The following is a 20,968-nucleotide window of genomic DNA, read 5'->3' as shown; positions in this document are numbered from 1 at the left end:
AAGCTAACAAGGTAACGAATGGATTCCTGTGCCTTGTGTAGACTGTAGATTGAGAGTGTAAATCTGTGCCGGTATATGCTTCCAAAGAAGAAATGTTTACTACCGCAAAATTCATTTCATGGCCCAGATGTGGGCTAGCTATCTCAACCTGCAATGCGCTGTCCAATTGAAATTTTCAGAAGAATTTTTTCTGTTTATAAAATGGATGGCCCAGATCTGGGCCTACTCAACTCAACCTGCTAAGGGTAATGGATTGTATTGTGGGGTCACCCTGATACACGGAGGAGGGACTTTTGTAGCACAATCCAAGGAATGAAAGTTAAAACTAGATTAGAAAAGAGTTAGTAAAAATTATAAATAAAAAAAAGAAATTAAAATTAAAATGTTTGATTTCTTCAAACCCATTTTGGGATGACATTCCGTGTATGCGCTTCATATAGGAAGTGTCGTGTTTGATGTAGTTTTGGCGGCAATACATATCAATCCTCGAAAAATATTGATGATAACGTGTCAAATTTGAACCAATCAAATTAAAGCACCACGGATTAATGACAAGAATGCATAAAACTACCAAAATTACTGATACATGTGAAAAGAAGCCCAATTTGGGTTTCTATTTTCCTTCGAAAAACTTTCTACATTTTTCATGAACACATTTCTCAATTATTTTTTTACTTCATATACATTAAATCGCTATAGTATATTTTTCTACAAGAACTTTAAAAATACCAATCCAAATAGGCCGTTAGCCTTTTACAGCGAAATTTGTAATTTCAAAAAGTTATGAAAATGTAGAGAAGTTTCATTTACTGCTTTACATTTCACAAAAAATATTTTGTACATTGAGCCAATTCTTTTTGCAATTTGGAAAATACACGAGTAGAAAAGGTTTAAGAGGTAATTTAGTTCCTTTTCTTTTTCAGACTTCAACGATTGGTATTGTTGTTCTCAAAGTCAAAGAATGCAAACATCAGCAGGAAGTAATAGCTGAGAAGAAGCTTACCAGATGGAGGGAGAAAAAGTCTATGGTTGAACTTAACAAAATGGGACATTATTGTCTATGGTGATGTCAATCTGGCATTTGGATTGAAATCTTAGCACTAAGAAAAGTTTCCTCTCTTTGTAGACTTGTGTAATCATACTTGACCGATACTTGTTCTTGAAACTTGTAAGATAATCTCGCATTTATTTGATACAATAAAGCCAATTCTTGAGGTGTTTTAATATAGATATTTGACTTGATCGTCTGAATGGTAAGTGTAACAATAATATTTTGACATTGTGATGCAGTTGGTTTTTTCCAATTAAAATAAAATTCCCATTCTTTTTTGTTATTGATTTGCATTATCTTGTTGTATTGTTAATTAGACATGTTGCTTCTAATCATTGAGCTGTTGATTTTAGTGAATTTTTATTTCCGAAGCTTTACTAGCCGCCCATCATAATATATGATTTATGTGTTGTCATTCGTTTTAAGTTTTGATTCTTAGTGCCTAACCTTCATTAAGGAGGAATGGTTACATTATTATATGCAAACCATGAACATCACTATCTGTAGAATATCCAATGTAACCTATCACGGCCCACTCTACAAATAAAAATTCCTCCGTCCATACATGAAAAGCATGGTTTATTACAATATTCTGAAAAACGACAGACGTTCGAGTATGAAATGATTTAATTAACGTGCGAATAGATGGAATTGTTCTATGGTAGGCACGCTTTGACCATGCCTACCTGCCGTAGGAACGTCCTCAGAGATCGACATGTGTAGTGATCATGAATGCAATGGGTCTTGGAAGGAAAATTGTCATTAGAAGTCATTCGCGCATGAATTGAGTGCAGGAACCAATGGATTTCAAGGACAGTTAACTGCAATAAAACTCATCCGATGGTAGGGAGGATGTACCGCTTTAAAAGTACAATGAAATACAACGAAATATGAGGGGCACATAATCTTAAAAAACCAATTTATTTCCTGTGCATTTGCACAGGCACTTTTTTATATTCTATAATTTTTATTTTTTGAATAAAAATTATTATAAAAGAACTTAAAATGCTATTTTATAAAATTTAATATAATAATTGTAAGTCAAACATTAAAATTAAACATATTTAAATTGGTTAATTTATAACAACCTAGTAATTAGTTCCAATTAAATCTTATCCCATAATTTAATTATGTTTACTCTAATGAATGGTGGCAAGTCAACATATGAGTAAAGAAGATATATTAGGAAATAAATGCAATTAAATATTTGATTCTTTCGCAACTAAAAAAAATTAGAAGCAAACTAATAGATGATGAACCTATTATTTGTTCAAATTATTTAAAACTCAAAAAAAGTAATTTGGGAGAACTTTTACAACCCAGTGTTTATATGAATACTTTTTTTGCCTAAATCGAATTTGAATAGAGAGACTATAAAATTAATAGAATATTTTAGGAAAGAATGACTATTTATACAATTTAAATGGACTTGTTTGCAATTTAAATGGACTTGTATGAGTTATGCTAAAATTGTGTACTATGGATTCACTACAAAATGAAAGTTGTCAAATTTTTAGGATTACAATAAATAATCAAGTATAATAATAGAGTGAATGTAATTATAGAAAATTAAGAAAAGAAAATTCATATATTGATTGATTAAAAAAAATCAAGAAAGATATAGTCGATGTAAACGTATATAAAGTAGGGAATTAATAAATTGAGATTTATGACAAACAAAGAAGTATTTTATAATATAGAATAATAGGAAAAAATGAAAAAATTTTAGTACTGATAAAAAAATATAAGTAATTCAACAACATAGCAGAACGGAAAGTGAACAGTGAAGTCATATATATATATATATAAATTTCAAGGTACATAAAAGTGAGGGATGAAGAAAGTCATCTATTTTCCTATATGAATTTGTAAGGTACATAAAATTATACTTTTAAAAGTGAGGGATGAAGAAAGTCATTTTGCAAAATGCGAGAGACATTTTGAACTATTTTTCCTATATATATGTATGTATGTATGTGTGTGTTTATATATGTATATATACATATATATATATGTATATATGACTTCACTATTCACTTTCCGTTCTGGTAAGTTGTTGAATTACCTATATTTTTTTATCATTACTAAAATTTGGAAAAAAATTTCTTTTTTCCTATTATTTTTTACTATAAAATACTTTTTATTTGTTGTAAATCTCAATTTATTAATTCCCTACTTTATATACGTTTACATTGACTATATCTTTCTTGATTTTCTTTTTATAAATCAACATATAATTTTTCTTTTATTAATTTTCTATAATTACATTCACTCTATTATTATGCTTGATTATTTATTTGTAATCCTAAAGATTTGACAACTTTCATTTTTTAGTGAATCCATAGTACACAATTTTAGCATAACTCATACAAGTCCATTTAAATTGCATAAATAGTCATTCTTTCCTAAAATGTTCTATTAATTTTTATATTCTCTCTATTCAAATTCCACTTAGGCAAAAGTAGTATATTCATATAAACACTGGGTTGTAAAAGTTCTCCCAAATTGCTTTTTTTGAGTTTTAAATAATTTGAACAAATAATAGGTTCATCATCTATTAGTTTGCTTCGAATTTTTTTTAGTTGTCAAAGAATCAAATATTTAATTGCATGTATATCTTCTTTACTCATATGTTGACTTGCCATCATTAATTAGATTAAACATAATTTAATTATGGTATAAGATTTAATTGGAACTAATTATTAGGTTGTTATAAATTAACCAATTTTAATGTTTGTCTTACAATTATTATATTAAATTTTATAAAATAGCATTTTAAGTTCTTACATAATAATTTTTATTCAAAAAAATAAAAATTATAGAATATAAAAAAGTACCTGTGCAAATGCACGGAAAATAGATTGGATTTTAAGATTATGATGTGCCCCCCATATTTCATTGTAGCATTTTGTTGTATTTCATTGTACTTAAAGCTGTACATCCTTCCTTTCCCCAGACAAGTTTTATTGCGGTTAACTGTCCTCGAAATCCATTGGTTCCTGCACTCAATTCACGCGCGTGACTTCTAATGACAATTTTCAATTTTCCTTCCCGATCCACTCCATTCATGATCACTACACGTGTCGATATATGAGCACGTTCCTACAGTAGGCACGGTCAAAGCGTGCCTACCATAGAACATTCCATGCCCTTTGATGGGTTTTCATCAGTGGGATAATGAGCGTCTTCGAGTCGGACGCGACTTCTTCAGTGTGAAAATCCCATCTTTTTCGTATAGAACTAATCTTGCCAGTTGACATGAGAGGCGATTATTTTTATGCTTTTTTGAAGGAATGAGAGGCAATGTTCAGTTAAGTCTTCCCTTTATTTATCAGCAAAATTGAGGCCACCAATTGGATGTCAACATTTTGCTACCAATCCACGAAAGTAAACACCAATAATGAGAATATGTTGAGAATTCTACCCTTATTTCTCTATCTTAAATATCCACTCTGAAGTTTGGACCATCTGCAATTCAAACACTGCAAAGTTATTATGGTTCCTGTTCCTATTGGAAAGGCTTGGTTCATCATAAATATCCACTCTGAAGTTGAGAATTCTACCCTTACTTCTCTATCTTAAATATCCACTCTGAAGTTTGGACCATCTGCAATTCAAACACTGCAAAGTAATCATGGTTTCTGTTCCTATTGGAAAGGCTTGGTTCATCATAACTGTCACCTCATTCTTTTGCTTCCTCGGAAGTGCTTCAGCTTCTGTCGAAGAAGCTGATGCACTTTTCAAATGGAAAGCCAGCTTCCAAAACCCGGATAATCCTCTGCTAAGTTCATGGATTCTCCAGCCAAATGCTTCAAATTCTTCTCATATTGGAAAAGAAATTGCCAGCCCCTGCACTTGGTATGGTGTTTCTTGCATTGGTGGAAGTGTCAACAGGTTGAACCTTACTAATACAAGTATTAATGGTACACTGTACAGCTTTCCCTTTTCATCCCTCCCAAATCTTGAATATGTTGATCTAACACTGAATTATCTTTCGGGCAGCATACCACCTCAGATAGGTAACCTCTCCAAGCTCACATATCTTGATTTGCAGCGCAATCTATTTTCAAATACTATTCCTCCTGAAATTGGACTGTTGAGAAATCTTCAAACCCTTCATTTAAATGGAAATGGGTTAAACGGCTCAATTCCTGAGGATATAGGGGAATTAAGGTCTCTAAGTGATCTTGCTTTGGCTGACAACTACCTTGAGGGATCCATTCCTGCTTCCTTGGGCAATCTGAAAAACTTGACTGACCTGTATTTCTATAACAATTCGCTTTCTGGCCCTATTCCTCCTGAAATAGGATATCTTGACAATGTTGTTTCAATCTACATGTACAGAAACCACTTATCAGGTCCTATTCCCCCCTCTTTTGGTAACCTGAATATGCTAGAGGCCTTGCATCTTTACAGCAATAACCTCTCTGGTCTCATTCCTCCTGAGTTGGGCAATCTAACATCACTGGATAGTCTTAGCCTATTCAACAATAATTTGAATGGCTCAATCCCCCCATCACTAGGTAATCTAACCAACTTGACTATTCTGCACCTATATGGCAACCAACTTTCTGGTTCAATTCCCAAGGAATTGGGAAATCTGAAGTTTCTTGAGGATTTGGAATTAAGTGACAATATGCTAACCGGTTCCATTCCTGCTACATTAGGTAAATTGAGTAACTTGAAATATTTTTATGTTCTTGAAAACCAACTTTCTGGTCCTATTCCCCAAGAGCTTGGAAATTTGACGAAGTTGGTTGCTATGATCATGGCTGAAAACCAGTTCTCTGGTCATTTGCCTGATAAGCTATGCCAAGGTGGAATCCTTCAAAACTTCACTGTAAATGACAACAAGCTTACAGGTCCAATTCCTAGAGGCTTGAAGAACTGCACAAGTTTACTTAGAGCTATCTTCAGTGGGAACCAGCTCACTGGAAACCTCTCAGAGATGTTTGGGGTCTATCCACACTTGGACTTCATGGATCTTAGCAACAACAATTTCTACGGAGAACTCTCAGGTAACTGGGGTAGATGTCGAAGCTTATCTACTTTGAAGATTGCAGAAAACAACATCTTGGGTCATATACCTCCCGAATTAGGAAATTTAACTCAACTAGGAGTACTTAATCTTTCCTCAAACCGCTTAATTGGGGAGATTCCAAAGGAATTTGGGAAAATGACTTCTATGCTAAATCTGTTTTTGCAACATAACCAACTGTCAGGTGATATACCTCAAGAACTGGGATCATTAACTCAACTACTCAGTCTAGACCTGTCTGCAAATTCATTGAATGGCGCAATACCAGGAACTTTAGGAAACTGCCAGAAATTGTTCCAATTGGACTTGAGCAGCAATTTTTTGAGCCAAACTATACCTATTCAGTTTGGCCAATTAATTCAACTCTCTATCCTGAATCTCAGTCACAATTTTCTTGATGGAGAGATGCCATCCGCGTTTAGAAATTTGCAGAGTCTAGAAATACTAGATCTCTCCTATAATAATCTCTCTGGTTTCATTCCACAGGATTTGGATGAACTGCCTGGTTCCACTCACATTAACATATCTTTCAATAATTTGGAGGGTCCTATTCCCCTTGGCAAAGCATTCGTGAATGTCACTATAGAACAAGTAAAGGGAAATAAAGGTTTGTGTGGAAATATTACAGGGTTAGAACCTTGTGAAAGTCCTCCTGTCGAAGGAAGCCATAAGAGACACAAAGGCCGGAGACTTGTTCTCATAACTTTACTCCCTCTTTTAGGGTCACTGTTACTTCTTTGTGCCTTTGTTGGAGCCTTCCTTCTGTACGAGCGAAGAAAGAGAGCAGCAAAAGCTGAAGATATGGATGTAAATGGAGACGATTTTTACTCTATATCAATATTTGATGGCAGAGAAATGTATAAGCAGATTTTGAAAGCCACGGAGGACTTCAATGCAACATTTTGTATTGGGGAGGGAGGTTATGGGAGTGTTTACAAGGTAAAGCTTCCATCAGCTGATGTAGTAGCTGTGAAGAGACTTCATCATTCATCTGAGATGACGGACCGCAATGGTTTCTTGAATGAGATAAAGGCTTTGACAAATATCAGACATCGAAACATTGTCAAGCTTTATGGTTTCTGCTCTAATTCTAAGCACTCAATACTGGTTTATGAATACCTTGAAAGAGGTAGCTTGGCAAACATTTTGAGCAAAGAAGCAGCAGCTAAGAAATTGGATTGGCAGAAAAGGGTGAACATCATTAAGGGCGTAGCCTATGCTTTGTCTTACATGCATCATGATTGTTCACCACCAATTGTTCATCGAGACATATCGAGCAACAATATTCTGCTTGATTCAGAATACGAGGCTCATGTTTCTGATTTCGGCACTGCTAAGCTTCTCAAGAAAGATTCATCCAATTGGAGTGCACTAGCAGGCACATACGGATACATTCCACCAGGTAACTGACCATGTTTTCTGTTAACCCAGTAACTGATCACTCAGAGCACGATCACAAGTTCTTACTGATCATAATTTACATGATTCTTTCCTTGCAGAGTTTGCCTACACAATGCAAGTGACTGAAAAATGTGACGTGTATAGCTTTGGGATACTGGCCCTAGAAATAATCAAAGGAAAGTATCCTGGTGATTATATATCTCAACTTTTGTGTCCTACACCTGGAAACTTACAACTGGAAGACATGTTGGACCAACGGCTTTCACATCCAACTAAAGAAGTTGAAGAGGCTTTGATATCCATCATCAAGATTGCCAGGGGATGCGTGGCTGCTAATCCAAATTCTAGGCCAACAATGTACATTGTTTCTGAGTTGTTAGCAATGGGTGCACCATCTCCGCAACATCTAGGTGAGCAAAAATTGGCATGGAAAATTTTCAGATTCTCTTCTCTGAATTCCGAAGCATTTTATTTGATGTCATGGACTCATTTTGCTCCTCATCAACTAACTATCTTCCACTCTCTTTCTGCAGTGGAAAACAGTGCAACTCGGACAGAAGACATGATAAAGATTGTTGATGAGGATTTAGAGGGACAAGAGCAATATATACTTTCAGGTTCTAGTTAGTACTTTTGTAGAGATCGTAAATCGTAATATGTATTCTGTAATTGGAAGCAAAAAGATTAGTTTTCCACCAGGACAAATTATCAACGTGACAAATTTATTAGCTTCAAAACAATTGAACCTTATTTGTTAGCCTAACATATTGTGGTGTTATAAATTTAACTTGCCAACAGCTTAAATAATGGATTAACTTTTTATACACTGACAGTGTAGCGATGTTTTGGAAAAATCGTTCAAAACGTCCCTCATATTTTGTAAAATGATTTGGGATAATCTGAGAAACCTCCCTTGAGGCTTCTAACAAGTTCACTGAGCTCCTCTGAGGTTTGAAAAATTACACATACCTCCCTTGATTTGATAGTTTTAGTAACAAAACCTTAAAATACTATTGATTTGGTCAAATTTTTAAATGAATACCCAAAAATGCCCTTGTGTAATGAGTTTTAATTTACTTCCCTATAGAATTATAAGATTATCTAATGTAATTATAAAAAAAAGGTGCCAAATTTTTCATGTTCATGCCTACTATTTGATAAACAACTATAATAATTTTATCACTATGATATGATACTTTTGATAGTATTTTATTATGGATTTAGATTTATAAGATAGAAAATAAAATGTTGAAATAATTGATTCAAAGTTTATGAATTTTTCGAGTAGTGGGATTATCATAATTTAGTAGTGATTTTGAGCAATTTCTTTTTGATTTATTGCTAATTTTAATATCAAAAAATAGAAAACAAAGATTAGCAAAAAACATTGGATTACGTATAAAGTTAACTCATCAAAAAAATCACTAATTCGACGTTTGGTTACAACAGAAACTAGAGATAATAGTGGTAATTCTACAATTTTATTGGCAAAAAATTAAAATAAAAAGGAATGAGAAGGAAAAAGAATGAAAAAATAATTATAAAAGTCATTCTAAATATAAGCATACCAAACAAGGAAATTTCATTAAAATATTTAAGGGTAGTATTGTCATTTTAAATGATAAGGGAGGTATGTGTAATTTTTCAAATCTCAAGAGAGCTCAGTGAAATTGTCAGAAAACTCAGGGGAGGTTTCTGAAATTATCCCAAATGACTTTTTTCGTCCTTTACTTTTAAAAATGTAATTTTACGTCCTTTACAGATTCACATTAATCAAATTTAGTCCCTACCTAGGTTTCTGATTAGTTTTTTTTGTCAGGATTCACTACGTGCCTAGTATGTGATCATTTTTAAGGTGTAAAATTATCAAATCAAATTTTACATAATCCGATTCATAGTCCCTCACATTTCACAAGATGAATTGTTTCGTCTCTCACACTTCACAAATTAAAAAATTTTATCTCTCACAATTCACAGAATAAATTTTTTCATCACTCATTGACAATGTGTACGAATAGTTTTTTTTAAACCCATATATATATATATATATATATATTTGTTTGATTTCACTTGAATGGTATGAATAGCATGTAATATATCTCTATTTGATTTCATTTAAATAGGCTAATTATTGTTATACTCATGCTATTTAATAGATATATACAGAGGTCTAAAACTAATAATTTTGTTTTAAATCCATGTATATATCTATTTGATTTCACCTTGTGAACCTATTCAAAATTTGTGGCCTTTCTCTTTTGATAATAATTCATTTATTGAGTTGTATAATAAGACCATCTAATTAATGGGTCCTAACTTGAATTCTATAGTTATACCAACAAATTACAGTTTAAATCTGAAGTTTATACTCACTACCTTTAAGACCAACAGCTGAATTACTTACCTTGTGATTGTTTTAAAATTTGAAAGTGCCAATCACTTACTTCTTTTGGTCATACTTTTCCTTTGTTTATTTTTTCTGTCCAAATTTAATTCCATAAAAATATCCGGCAAACTCAAATAGAGATATATTATATCTTATTTGTACTGTTAAGATGAAATTAAATAGATATATATATATGGGTTTAAAAAAAACTATTCATACACATGATCAATTATGCATGAAAAAAATTATTTTGTAAAATGTGAAGGACGAAAAAAATTCAATTTGTGAAATGTGAGGGACGAAAAAATTCATTTTGTGAAATATGAGAGACTATGGATCGGATTATGTAAAATTTGATTTGATAATTTTGTCCCTCAAAAATAATCACGTGCAAGGCACATGGTAAATTCTGACAAAAAACTAGTCGAAAACCTAGGAAGGAACTAAATCTAACCAATGTGAATTTGTAAGGAACATAAATTTATACTTTTAAAAGTGAGGGACGGAAAAAGTCATTTTGCAAAATATAATGAATGTTTCAAACGATTTTCCCTGATTTTTTTACACTAATAGTTTTTTATGTATGTTAATGTGCATGGTTTGAAGTTTAAATTTGAATTTATATTATGTGACATGATCTAAAACTGCTAGTGTGAAAAAAATTATGCATTAAAAGTGTACAAAAACGTTATCCTAAAATAATTGACAATTACAAATTTAGGATGTTTTACTTGTATGGATGAGTTATGGTGATCAAAAATTTTATTGCAGCCCCCACGCTGAGTTTTAAAAAGAATTACTTTGCCTATGATACTGGTACTGATAAGGTAATAACTTTTTGTTTTTGTTCTTTTTTTTTTTGGGTAAATTAGATGTCACATAAATTCTTGGGGAAGCTTCTACTAAAATCTTTCTCCAAATTAGAACATGCAAAATTGGGGTGGTTTTTGTTGGGGGGGGGGGGGGGGGGGAGGCAACGAAAAAATTGGGTAAGGAAATTGTTTCTTAATTACAAAATTGTAGAATAGGTGAAGAAAATTTTTCTCAATCTTTTGCAGAGACTTGGTATGGGACATTAGCGAGGTGAGGTACCTTATTTGAATCTGAAGCACTCTCCTTTCCCCTTCCAGAAAAGGAAAACAAATCTCAATCTTGTACATAAAAAAGCATATGTTAAATTGCTAAAATTAGAATAATCTCAAAAAATTATTCCAGAATCTCTTCTTGACTTCTCAAAATACTAATTAACATGTTTAGAAATTGATCGAAAAAAGAGAGAAATGCAATAGTTGTCCCCAGTGTTTGGCTTGCGAGCCGATTTGGTTCCTTATTTGCAACCAAATCAAATGTGGTCTCCAAGTTTCTAAATTTAGGCAGATTCAATAGGACAATTGATGGAAATTCAAAAATACCTAATTGTCAAAGTCATATTGCCCTTTGTCAACAATTTTGACTTTGCACATTTAGTTTCCAACGTTTGATGTTTGAATCATTATAGACCATTAAATTTCAAATAATCATATTGAGGATTATAGAACGAAATTAGATGAGAATTGGGTTGAAATTGCACTCGATGTATACTAGAAATTTTAATACTAAAACAAATGGGAAAGCTAAATAAGCCTTCTTCTTTTCCTTCTTTTTTTTAATCTCTTTATTCATACTAGTAATTTCTACTATGTTTCTTCTCTTTTGCATAGTCGGTCTCCAATTTGGCACAATGCTTCTAATTGTATGAATAACTAAATGATAATGAGTTTTAGAATTTTTTCACTTATGCTGATAATTAAACATTCAACTAAATTTCCCTTTAAAATGTAAAAAGTATGCACTCTTGAAATTTGATTTTTTCTTTTACTTTTTGTCATTTCAATTGGTTATCAGTTAAGTTTCAAATGAAATAGGTATTTTATATAATTGTTTAAATTATCCAATACAAATTATCTATGTAAGCGAAAATAACTATAAATGCATTAAAACGTCATCATTTGATTTTAAAACCAATGAAAGACAATAAAAAACAATAGTAAGTCTTTCAGAAATCTATATGATCACTTTATATTGGTACTCATCTTTATTGGTTAATGTAATCACGATTTCTAAACACAACCAATTGAAGCCTACATGCACAAGTCATGCAACAATTTGAGTAATGGTATTTAGAATAAAGTTATATACCAAAATTAGGATTCTTCTTTTCCCACTAATTCTTCTTTATATATATATATATATATATTCCTGACATCGTTAATTGATTATAATTAATTTAACAAAGAGATGGTTTTTAGACTAAATTTAGTGTTGTTCAAATTTTAAGTGTTTTTGGGATTTTTATAGGGATTTGAGAACACAGTTGCCATATTTTTAATTTTATTCACATTTTATTTCATTTAAAAATCTAAAATAAAACTATTAAAATATAAGTTGCCAAATTGATCCAAAGTTTAAACAATAAGGACCAAAAATATAAAGTCAATACCTTTGACGAACTCAAATTTGATTTTGATAGTCAGATTTTTGTAATTTTCTTTAGATATCCTCAATCTCGCTGAATTAGAAACTTTGGTGACTGCATTATGTTAATTGAAATATTAGGGAATAATTTGACACATAGGCTAAATATTGTGAATTAAAATTGCTTTTGTCCCAAAAAATAAAATTGGTAGAACTTCAATCACCCATTTTTATGTCCCATCTTTAACCATTATGAAAAATGAGCACACGTCTTACTTGGAAACTATTATGTCAATTTCTATTATTTTTCTTTTCATTCACCAACTAATTTCATTACGGTTCCACCTGCTTATTTTCTTTCTGTAAATTTGCATTCAAATTTTCTGGGGTCAAACCAAGATCAAATAAACAAGAGATAAGAAAGAGGACGAATAGGTCAATAACCTAATAGTATTGTTGAAAAACCCAAAGTTTTTTTGGCATCTGTTTATATTATTTTGTTTTTATTTTCCAATTAATTAAGAATCTAAAATTACTAGGGTAAAAGAAAAAATAAAATAAAATAACTATGGGATGGGATAACAATTCATAATAAACTTAAACTCTTTTCTAAACCACCTACTAGTGGTTAGTGCCAGGGTTTACGATTTTATCGAAAGCATAGGAAGAAAAATAACACACAAACCCTACCTTCCTTTCGTCTGCCTCTCCTAGAGCAAGAGCCGTCAGAGAGTAGAGAAGGAGAAGCAGGCAACACCGTCAATCGATCAGACGACTAGGCACCCAAACCTGTAAGTCTCGAGTTCACGCAAAAACTTCTCTTTTAAGTTTTAGTAGTTGCATTAATTGCCTTAGAAATTTTACGGATATGTATGGTTGCTATATATATGTAGATATATATGTTTTTAGGAAGATTCATATGTGTATTCGTAGAAATAGGGTGTTCGATTTTAATCTTTGGTTAAATAAGGTTGCCCAAATCTATTGGAGGAAAAAACAGAAAAAAAAACAAAAAAATGCCGGCATGTGTTGCTGACAATAGGCCAGCAACGGCAGAAAGCCTTGGGGTCACAAATGACCCCAATGAAAGAATTGGCCATCGGTCAACCAAGTCAAGGATGGTTGGCCGATGGGTCAAACCCAAAGGAAATTTGTTTTTTTTTTTAAAAAAAAAAGGGAGAAAGATGGTTGGCCAAAATGAAAACAAAAGGTCGCTAGAAAGTCTGGCGACCATGGTCAAAAAGGAAATGGTTGGCCTTCTGGCCAACCATGGCTCTAACCCGAAGAGGAAAAAGGGATAATTTAGATGTTAACCAAATATAAGATAAAATAAATAAATGTTTAATAAATAAATTTTGAATATAACTAGTCCATTTTTATAGGTTATCATGGATATTAAAATTCAGGACCCAATTTAAAGTAATTGTTAGAATTGAAGTATTGGTCATGTAAAACTTATATTTAATTAATTACGTCTAAGATATTTAAAGAAAAATCTAGGATATCTTAAGTTAGCCTTATGAGGTTAATGTAGATGGGGTGAGATAAATTCTAAATTCTTAAATGAAACGTTTAAAATAATAATAATAATAATAATAATGCTAACGATAACACTAATATTAATAATAATCATAATCATAATAATAATAGTAAATAATAATTAATAAACAATAATAGTAAGGATAATAACAATATGGACATGGAGAAAATAAATTAAGGATATAAACGAAGATAAAAATATAATACAAGTGCAATAAACTAATGCAATAATTATAATAATAAGTCAATATGTATATATGTACATGCGTACATAAACAATAATAACACCTACACATGCATAAAAGTGGAAATAAAAAGGAATGGTATTAGTAACTAATTAACACACACATATATATATAAGTGGTAATGAAATATATTAGCGATGACGAAGACGATACTAGTAATAATGAATAATTATCTTCTTCTAAATTAGGAAACTTTACAAAAAAGAGAGCCTTTCCAATTAAGAAACTTTCTAAAAATAGAAACTTTCCAAACTAGGAAACTTTCCAAAAATGAAAATCATCCAATTTAGGGACAGTGCTGTTAGGGTTCATACAATGGTCTAGACATGGATATTCGACTTACTCAGAGTTTGTATATTATGTATTTATAAGAAATAACAACTAATTAGGAAGCCTATGCATTTGATAGGTACGGTACCAGTTTAAGAGATCTAAAGTAGTTCCACTCGAGCAACCAGACGAAAGTAGGTGGTACTTACCCTTTTGAGATTTCAAAGGTGCAAAAATGAAAGTTTTGTTTTCAATCTTATTTTGTTGTGTTGACTCGAAATATATTTGATTAAATGCTTTATTTGGATATTTGTGAAGGTTATATTTTTACTATAAAAAAATGGACCATGTGACTTATTTGAAATGTTTTGATATGTTATTATATACCAAACGAGTTGAATCTTTTATGAAATCAAATATTTATGTATATGACGTGTGGAATGAATTTTTGACAAGTAAACCTCAAAACAGTTATGAAATAGACGGTAGGGACTATAGTCCTGTCTAATCGTCATGGTAGTCTGGTATAAAGTCCGACCAATTGAAAAGGTCATGGTAGCCTGGTATAAAGTTCGGCCGATTGACAAAGCCATGGTAGTCTGGTATAAAGTCCAGCCGATTGACCCATGTATGAAATGAGATCAATCGGTAGTCATGAAACCTATTGGTCGCCCACCTAGAAGGGGTTTAATCTCTAAGTTGAGTACTTAGTAGCCGGTCATCACATGTACTTGTTATGAGCTAATATGAAATGATTTATGAGTTGATATGGAATGATTTGTGAACTGATATGAAATGAGACTTATGAACTGATTTATGAATTTATATGGAATGACTTATGAATGGATATGAAGAGACTTGTGAATTGAAACGAAATGATTTATGACTTTATGATTTTTCACGTTCATTTATCAATAAGATGTTTTTAAATTGCTTGCCATTTGTTACTGCCGATCATTTTATAAACGATGTTACTTTCAAAATTATGGATGTGATCGACACACGCAAAGGATTTGATTTCTATCTATATATATGTATATGTAAAAATTACGAGTACATGGTCCAACAGAGGAGTAGATATTATCTATTGAGCGATTTGTCGCTCAACCCACTTTTTACCATCTTTACAGATTCTGAGGAGTATGAGTTGGTTTACGTAGAAGACCTGAAGACGACTTTTATTAGCTTTAAATGAATAGAAGTTGGCAGGCTAGCTACTTCTAGTTGTTAGTCTTATTTATTTTCGATTCCGTTGTTTCCATTAGAAAATAAATATACGAACGTATTGGATACTCATAGACTACCTGGTATATGAGATTTGTACCGCACTTTACTTTAGTTATATTATTTCATACTTTTAAAGTTTAGATTAGTTAAATGATACCTTGTATTCTTGAGTGGAATTTGAGAATACGGCAAATGTCAAGTGACGGGCACGTGCGGACTCGGGGCGTGACAATTGTGATCTGAATCTTATCAAAGCCTACGCGATAATTTGCAGAATGATTCAATCCTAACTCAATTGAGGCCCTCAAGTGGGCCATTACAACATAAAGAAATCACAAAAATTATGACGAAAGGTGTAGGGAAGAGACCATCGCATCACATAGTGGAAAGAAATCAAGGTCTAGACGTGGCATTTGGTAATTGTGGGACCTCATTATCGTAATGTCCATTCACGAAATCAGGATCCAATGTGCTAGAATTTCCGTTCCTTTTGTGGTGAAATTATTATTTTTCCTCAATTCGGATTATTCAAATTAATGAAGATATTAAGAAGTTTTTATATATCTCACCGTGAAGCAACAAAAATTCTCACTATTTCAACTTGCTTCATTTCTTGTCAAATACAAACTTAGTACCATGGATTGTTCAGGATGATTGGAGGTTGTTTGATTTTTGTTCTTCCAATACCCTTTTAAATAGACAAAAAAAATTAGATACACGATTATTTAAAAAAATATATTTTTCCTTTATTTTGTGTGAAAATGAAAATTTTTTAGAATAATAATGTAGTACTTTGTGATTTGATGTATATGATATAAAAAGTGGTTGAAAAATTAAAAAAAAATCTAATTCAAGAAAGCGTTTATGATGCAATAAAAAAAAATCTTGAAATGACTTGCATCCAAACGATTTATCAAATCCCCATTCTCATAGTCTATCAATTGTACCCAGAGAGAGATATCTAACTATATAAAAGCGGGAGTTGGAGAAGGAACAGTGCAATTTTGGTCAAGCGGTTATCACGTAATTTTGGGCAACTTTGAGGGCAATTGTCAAGCGGCATTTTGGTCTTTTGTCATGTGGCTGGCTCTGGCTTTAGGAAGAATCGTTTAAGCTGGCTATTTCATTGATTCTCTTTTGCCGGAAAAAGACAACAATTATTAAGATGGCTCTTGGCATTATATTTCAATAAAAAGGTCTGGCTGTGGCTGAGGCTTGTTAGCTGTATTATTGTGCTATGTGGGCTACAGGGGCTAGGACTCACAAAAGAGAGCTGTACCTATACGCTATCTATTGTAAGTAATGCTGCAGGCCTTGTTTTAGAGCTCTGCCATATGCCCTTTTATCTTCTCCAATACAACCCACCCCGGGCCGCCTCACCAAGAAAATCAGAAAAAAAAAGAAAAAAAAAAGAAGAAAATCTCTGTCAGGCTCTCCAATATATATATATCTAATCTAAATATATAAAAGGGAGAATTGGATAATGAATAGCTCCATTTTGGTCAAGCGATTATGCTGTAATTCTTGAGCTAGAGGGAAAAAATAACAAGTCCAACATTATCATCATATAAGTAAGCAAAATCGGTTAAGATGCCATATGTTTCAACTAAAAATGGTTTCTGTAAGTCCCAAAGACAACCAAGAGGGGGGGGGTGAATTGGGTTGATTAAAATCTTAACCAAATTTATGCACTTTTTCTTTAATAAAAATTTACCTTCTTTTCTAGTAAAGATCAACCAAGTAGATTAGAAGACAATAGCAATATTGATCAGAAAGACAAGTATATATAAGCAATGAGAATTTTATTAAACAAAAAGTAAAATAGGAAATCAAACCGATTGTCTACCAAGCTTTCCTCAAACTTGAAGACCAATCACAAGGTTGAGCAACTTCTCTTTGATGAAATATGATCAACTAGATGTACAATGGAGGGAGCACTTCCTCCTTGCCCTAAGCCTCACTTAGTCAAGCTAAGAAGTTTTACAAACACTCAGATAACCCTCAACAAAGCTACACTAATGAAACTTTCAACCACAAGAGAAAAGCTCACCAGAAGTTCACACCACTTAGAGAACAAATCTAACTTTGGAGACTATTTTTTAGCTAAAATATCTCGTGAGATCTTGTAGACCAAGTGTGCAAAAGTCCTTACTTCGTTCAGAACAGTTTGTTTTTAAAGGGGAACAGAAATGGGCTTCATTAAAGCTTCCAACGGATAGAAGGCAGATGAAGAGTCAGCTAGCCGTTGGGGCTTTCGGACGTCCGACGATCAAATTATCGTCCGAACCAATCGTCCGAAAAAAACAGCCAAATTAAAGTTCGGACGTCCGATGGAATTTTATCGTCCGAGCTTCAGTGTCCGAACGTCTCCAGAGAGTTATCAAATCTTCGAGGAATTTTTAGGACGCCCGATGATATTGATGTTCGTCCGAAGCATGCGTCCGATCCTTCAGGACGTCCGATGCTTCCTTGCGAGCGTCCGACAGTGTCTTGGCAGAGAGTCATCAGAGCTTTGTGAAATTTTTAGGACGTCCGACACGATCGATGTGCGTCCGACAGAAACTCCTTCCTGATGTTCTTCATCCCTTCGGACGTCCGACAGATTCCCTTCGGCCGTCCGACATGAGTGTCCTGTTTTTGCTCACGACATATTCGTACCTGATTCTTTGATAGGCAACAACACTTATATTTGAAGAAAGTTAGATAAAACATTTCAAGGAACCAAGACTAACAAAATTGTCAGTGTTCACTTTCTTGGTCTGTATAAACATTTCAACGAACTTTTGTGATCATCAAAACCAAGAATAACAGTTTCTAATTCTATAGCTTTTTCAAACGTACAATTAGAAGGATATATATTAGTCTATATATACATATTTAGTCTATATAATTATTGGAAAAATTTTAATACCCTTATTTTTATTATTATACTTTTCATTCTATATATATATATTCTATAAACATGAGCTTACTTTTGTCTTCTATGTGTGCTACATTATGAGTCTATTTCCTTTTTAAAAGAATAATTAGTTTGTTATTTTACTAATATATCCATGTTTAGTGTATATATAATTATTATAAAATATTTTAACATATTTGTTTTCTCTAATAGCTCTAAATTGCTGTAAATTGAAAAGCGATATTGTGTGCTGATCTTTTTATATTATTTATTTAAACATGTAACATTAATTAGACTATTTCTTACATTTGAAAATTAAAGTACTCTAAATTTGAAAAATAATGTAATAATACACGTCTTTTACTGTGGATTAATGATCTAATATTAATGGAAAAAGAAATAGGCCTATATTTATTGAACTTAGTGAGTAATAGAGATATACATATCTAACAATATAAAGGAAAAGTTGCCCTATGCACAGTGATTTTTTTTGTCAAGCGGTTATCCTGCAATTGTTATTGGATGTTAGGGCTATTTTCATCAATTATTTGTTTATTTTTTAACAGCTGCTATAGTTTTGGTGTATTTATTGGACATGTTGACTGAATTCATAATTGGTGGTATAAAAAGTGAAACCTATGAAAGTTGATTTTTTTGTGGTTAATTATTTGCTTTAGAAGTGTTCTGAAAATGCAAAATTACCAAGGAAATAATTGATAAATTGTTGTTGGCTTTAGTGACTTTAAAAATGGCTTTTATTACTGTGACATGAAATAAAATTGATACATGTTCTGTAAATGCACAATTATTGAGGAAACAATTAATAAATTATTGTTGGGTTAACATAGAATAAAATATTTCCCGTCTCACTAGTATATATATATGGAAAGTTATAATGATTTATCAACCCAACTGTCAATATGCGAGTTTTTTTATTTGGCCTTTGACTTAGAAAACGTCATTCATGAATCATCAATTGATGCTTTTGAACTCATTTATTCTGTGAGGTACGAACAGCCTAGGTTTTCTGTAGAAATTGACAAGTTCAATGCCGATATAGTTGACAATGGATTTAGATAGAAATATAGGTTTGATCCCAATGTTTTGTCTTTGTGTCAAATTGATCTCTAATATTTTGACTAAAACAAATGCAGCCTCTAAAATTTAATAATTTTAAACAAATTTAGGACGGTTGATGAAAATTCAACAGTTTCTAACAGTCAAATTATTTGGTAATCTTGGCTTTACATTTTTTGTCCTCAATGTTTAGAGTTAAATTATTATAATGTCTTAACTTTCAAATAGTGAAGGCAAGGGCTTTAAGGTAAAACAACATGCAAATTACATAGAAATTACGTTGGATGTGCACTGGGAATTTTATAAACAAAAAGTTAAAAGTTAATTGAACTTCTTATTCCTATTTTTTATTTCACTTATTCATGCCACTAATAAATATATATTTCTTCTCTTTTCTGTAGATGGAATCAGTGCCTCTTGTGTTATAATCCCAACAACGCGGAGAACAAAAAAAAAAAAGGAAAAATGAACTCCATTCCTCTGGCTCTCTTTCGACTCTCTTTCTCTCTACACTCTCTCAATTAGCACATAAGAAAATAAAAGTAAGGAAAAGTAAGAAAAAGTAGAAGAAGGTAGAGGAGTGGAGCTTCACTCTAGGAGTTTTTCCATCAAAATTTGTTCATCCAATTGGAAGGCCCCCACTGTTTCATTAAGGTCCTTTCTTATGTTCTCATTTATATTAAGTCATGTCTTATTGTTCAATTTCCTTTTCGTTTTGTTGAGAGAATGTAATGGTTGGGATTGGAATTTATGTTTCTGTTTTGAGGGCATAATCAACTGTTTTTTTTTTCTTTTTCAGTTTAATGCATCTTAGCTTCATGATCGTGTTTAGAGTAAGATTTTGTAGGCTTTATGTATATAAGCAAAAGAAATTTATTTCTTAAGAAGATCGAAATTTTTGCTTAAATATGAAATTTTTTGCTTTGGTTTGATAAATCAGAACTGTGGTTGCATTGTAGACTAAGGAAGGTTGTTTTGTTGCATTTTTTATATTTTGGTGATGTTTTGAATGACTTTTGACAATGGGATAGCCAGTTGTAAATTTGATTTTTGGCTACATTCTACGCATTTTTTTAAAAAATAAACTAATCCAGAAACGGATTCTACACAAAAAATAAATTTTGGGGTGTTATTTTGGTGAATTCCGATGACTAGCAGTGACGTAGCCGTTGGAGCTGCCATGGTTGCCAGCGAGGAATTGGAGGTCTAACCGGAAGAAGAGAGGAAGAAGGAAAAGAAAAATGAAAAAGAAAAAGGAAAGGAAAAGAAAGGAAAAAAGAGGAAAAGAAAATAAAGGGAATGGCCTGGAATTTTTTCTTTTGTTGGGCTTGTATTGGGCTTTGGATGGTAAACATTAGGGATGTTTGCTACTTTAAGCTTG

At 32.2% G+C, this 20,968-nt stretch overlaps 1 protein-coding gene across 1 annotated transcript; it reads left to right on the top strand.

Annotated features, from left to right (window-relative positions):
- The first annotated feature begins 4,595 nt into the window (after positions 1–4,595).
- On the top strand, positions 4,596–8,211 carry LOC113756519 (MDIS1-interacting receptor like kinase 2-like). Its single transcript, XM_027300187.1, has 3 exons — positions 4,596–7,491; positions 7,589–7,900; positions 8,024–8,211. The coding sequence occupies exons 1-3, from the start codon at positions 4,686–4,688 to the stop codon at positions 8,116–8,118; spliced, it is 3,213 nt and encodes a 1,070-aa protein (XP_027155988.1). The 5' UTR covers positions 4,596–4,685; the 3' UTR covers positions 8,119–8,211.
- Positions 8,212–20,968: the final 12,757 nt, after the last annotated feature.

This window comes from Coffea eugenioides, chromosome 1 (genome assembly GCF_003713205.1).
Source record: "Coffea eugenioides isolate CCC68of chromosome 1, Ceug_1.0, whole genome shotgun sequence".
In the NCBI taxonomy this organism is placed as follows: Eukaryota; Viridiplantae; Streptophyta; class Magnoliopsida; order Gentianales; family Rubiaceae; genus Coffea; species Coffea eugenioides.
This window is presented reverse-complemented; position numbering and strand designations above follow the sequence as displayed.

Coding starts and splice junctions, on each gene's coding strand:
- LOC113756519 (XM_027300187.1), top strand. CDS start 4,686: ATGGTTTCTGTTCCTATTGGAAAGGCTTGGTTCATCATAACTGTCACC. Junction 7,492..7,588: donor ATACGGATACATTCCACCAG/GTAACTGACCAT, acceptor CTTTCCTTGCAG/AGTTTGCCTACACAATGCAA. Junction 7,901..8,023: donor ACCATCTCCGCAACATCTAG/GTGAGCAAAAAT, acceptor CTCTTTCTGCAG/TGGAAAACAGTGCAACTCGG.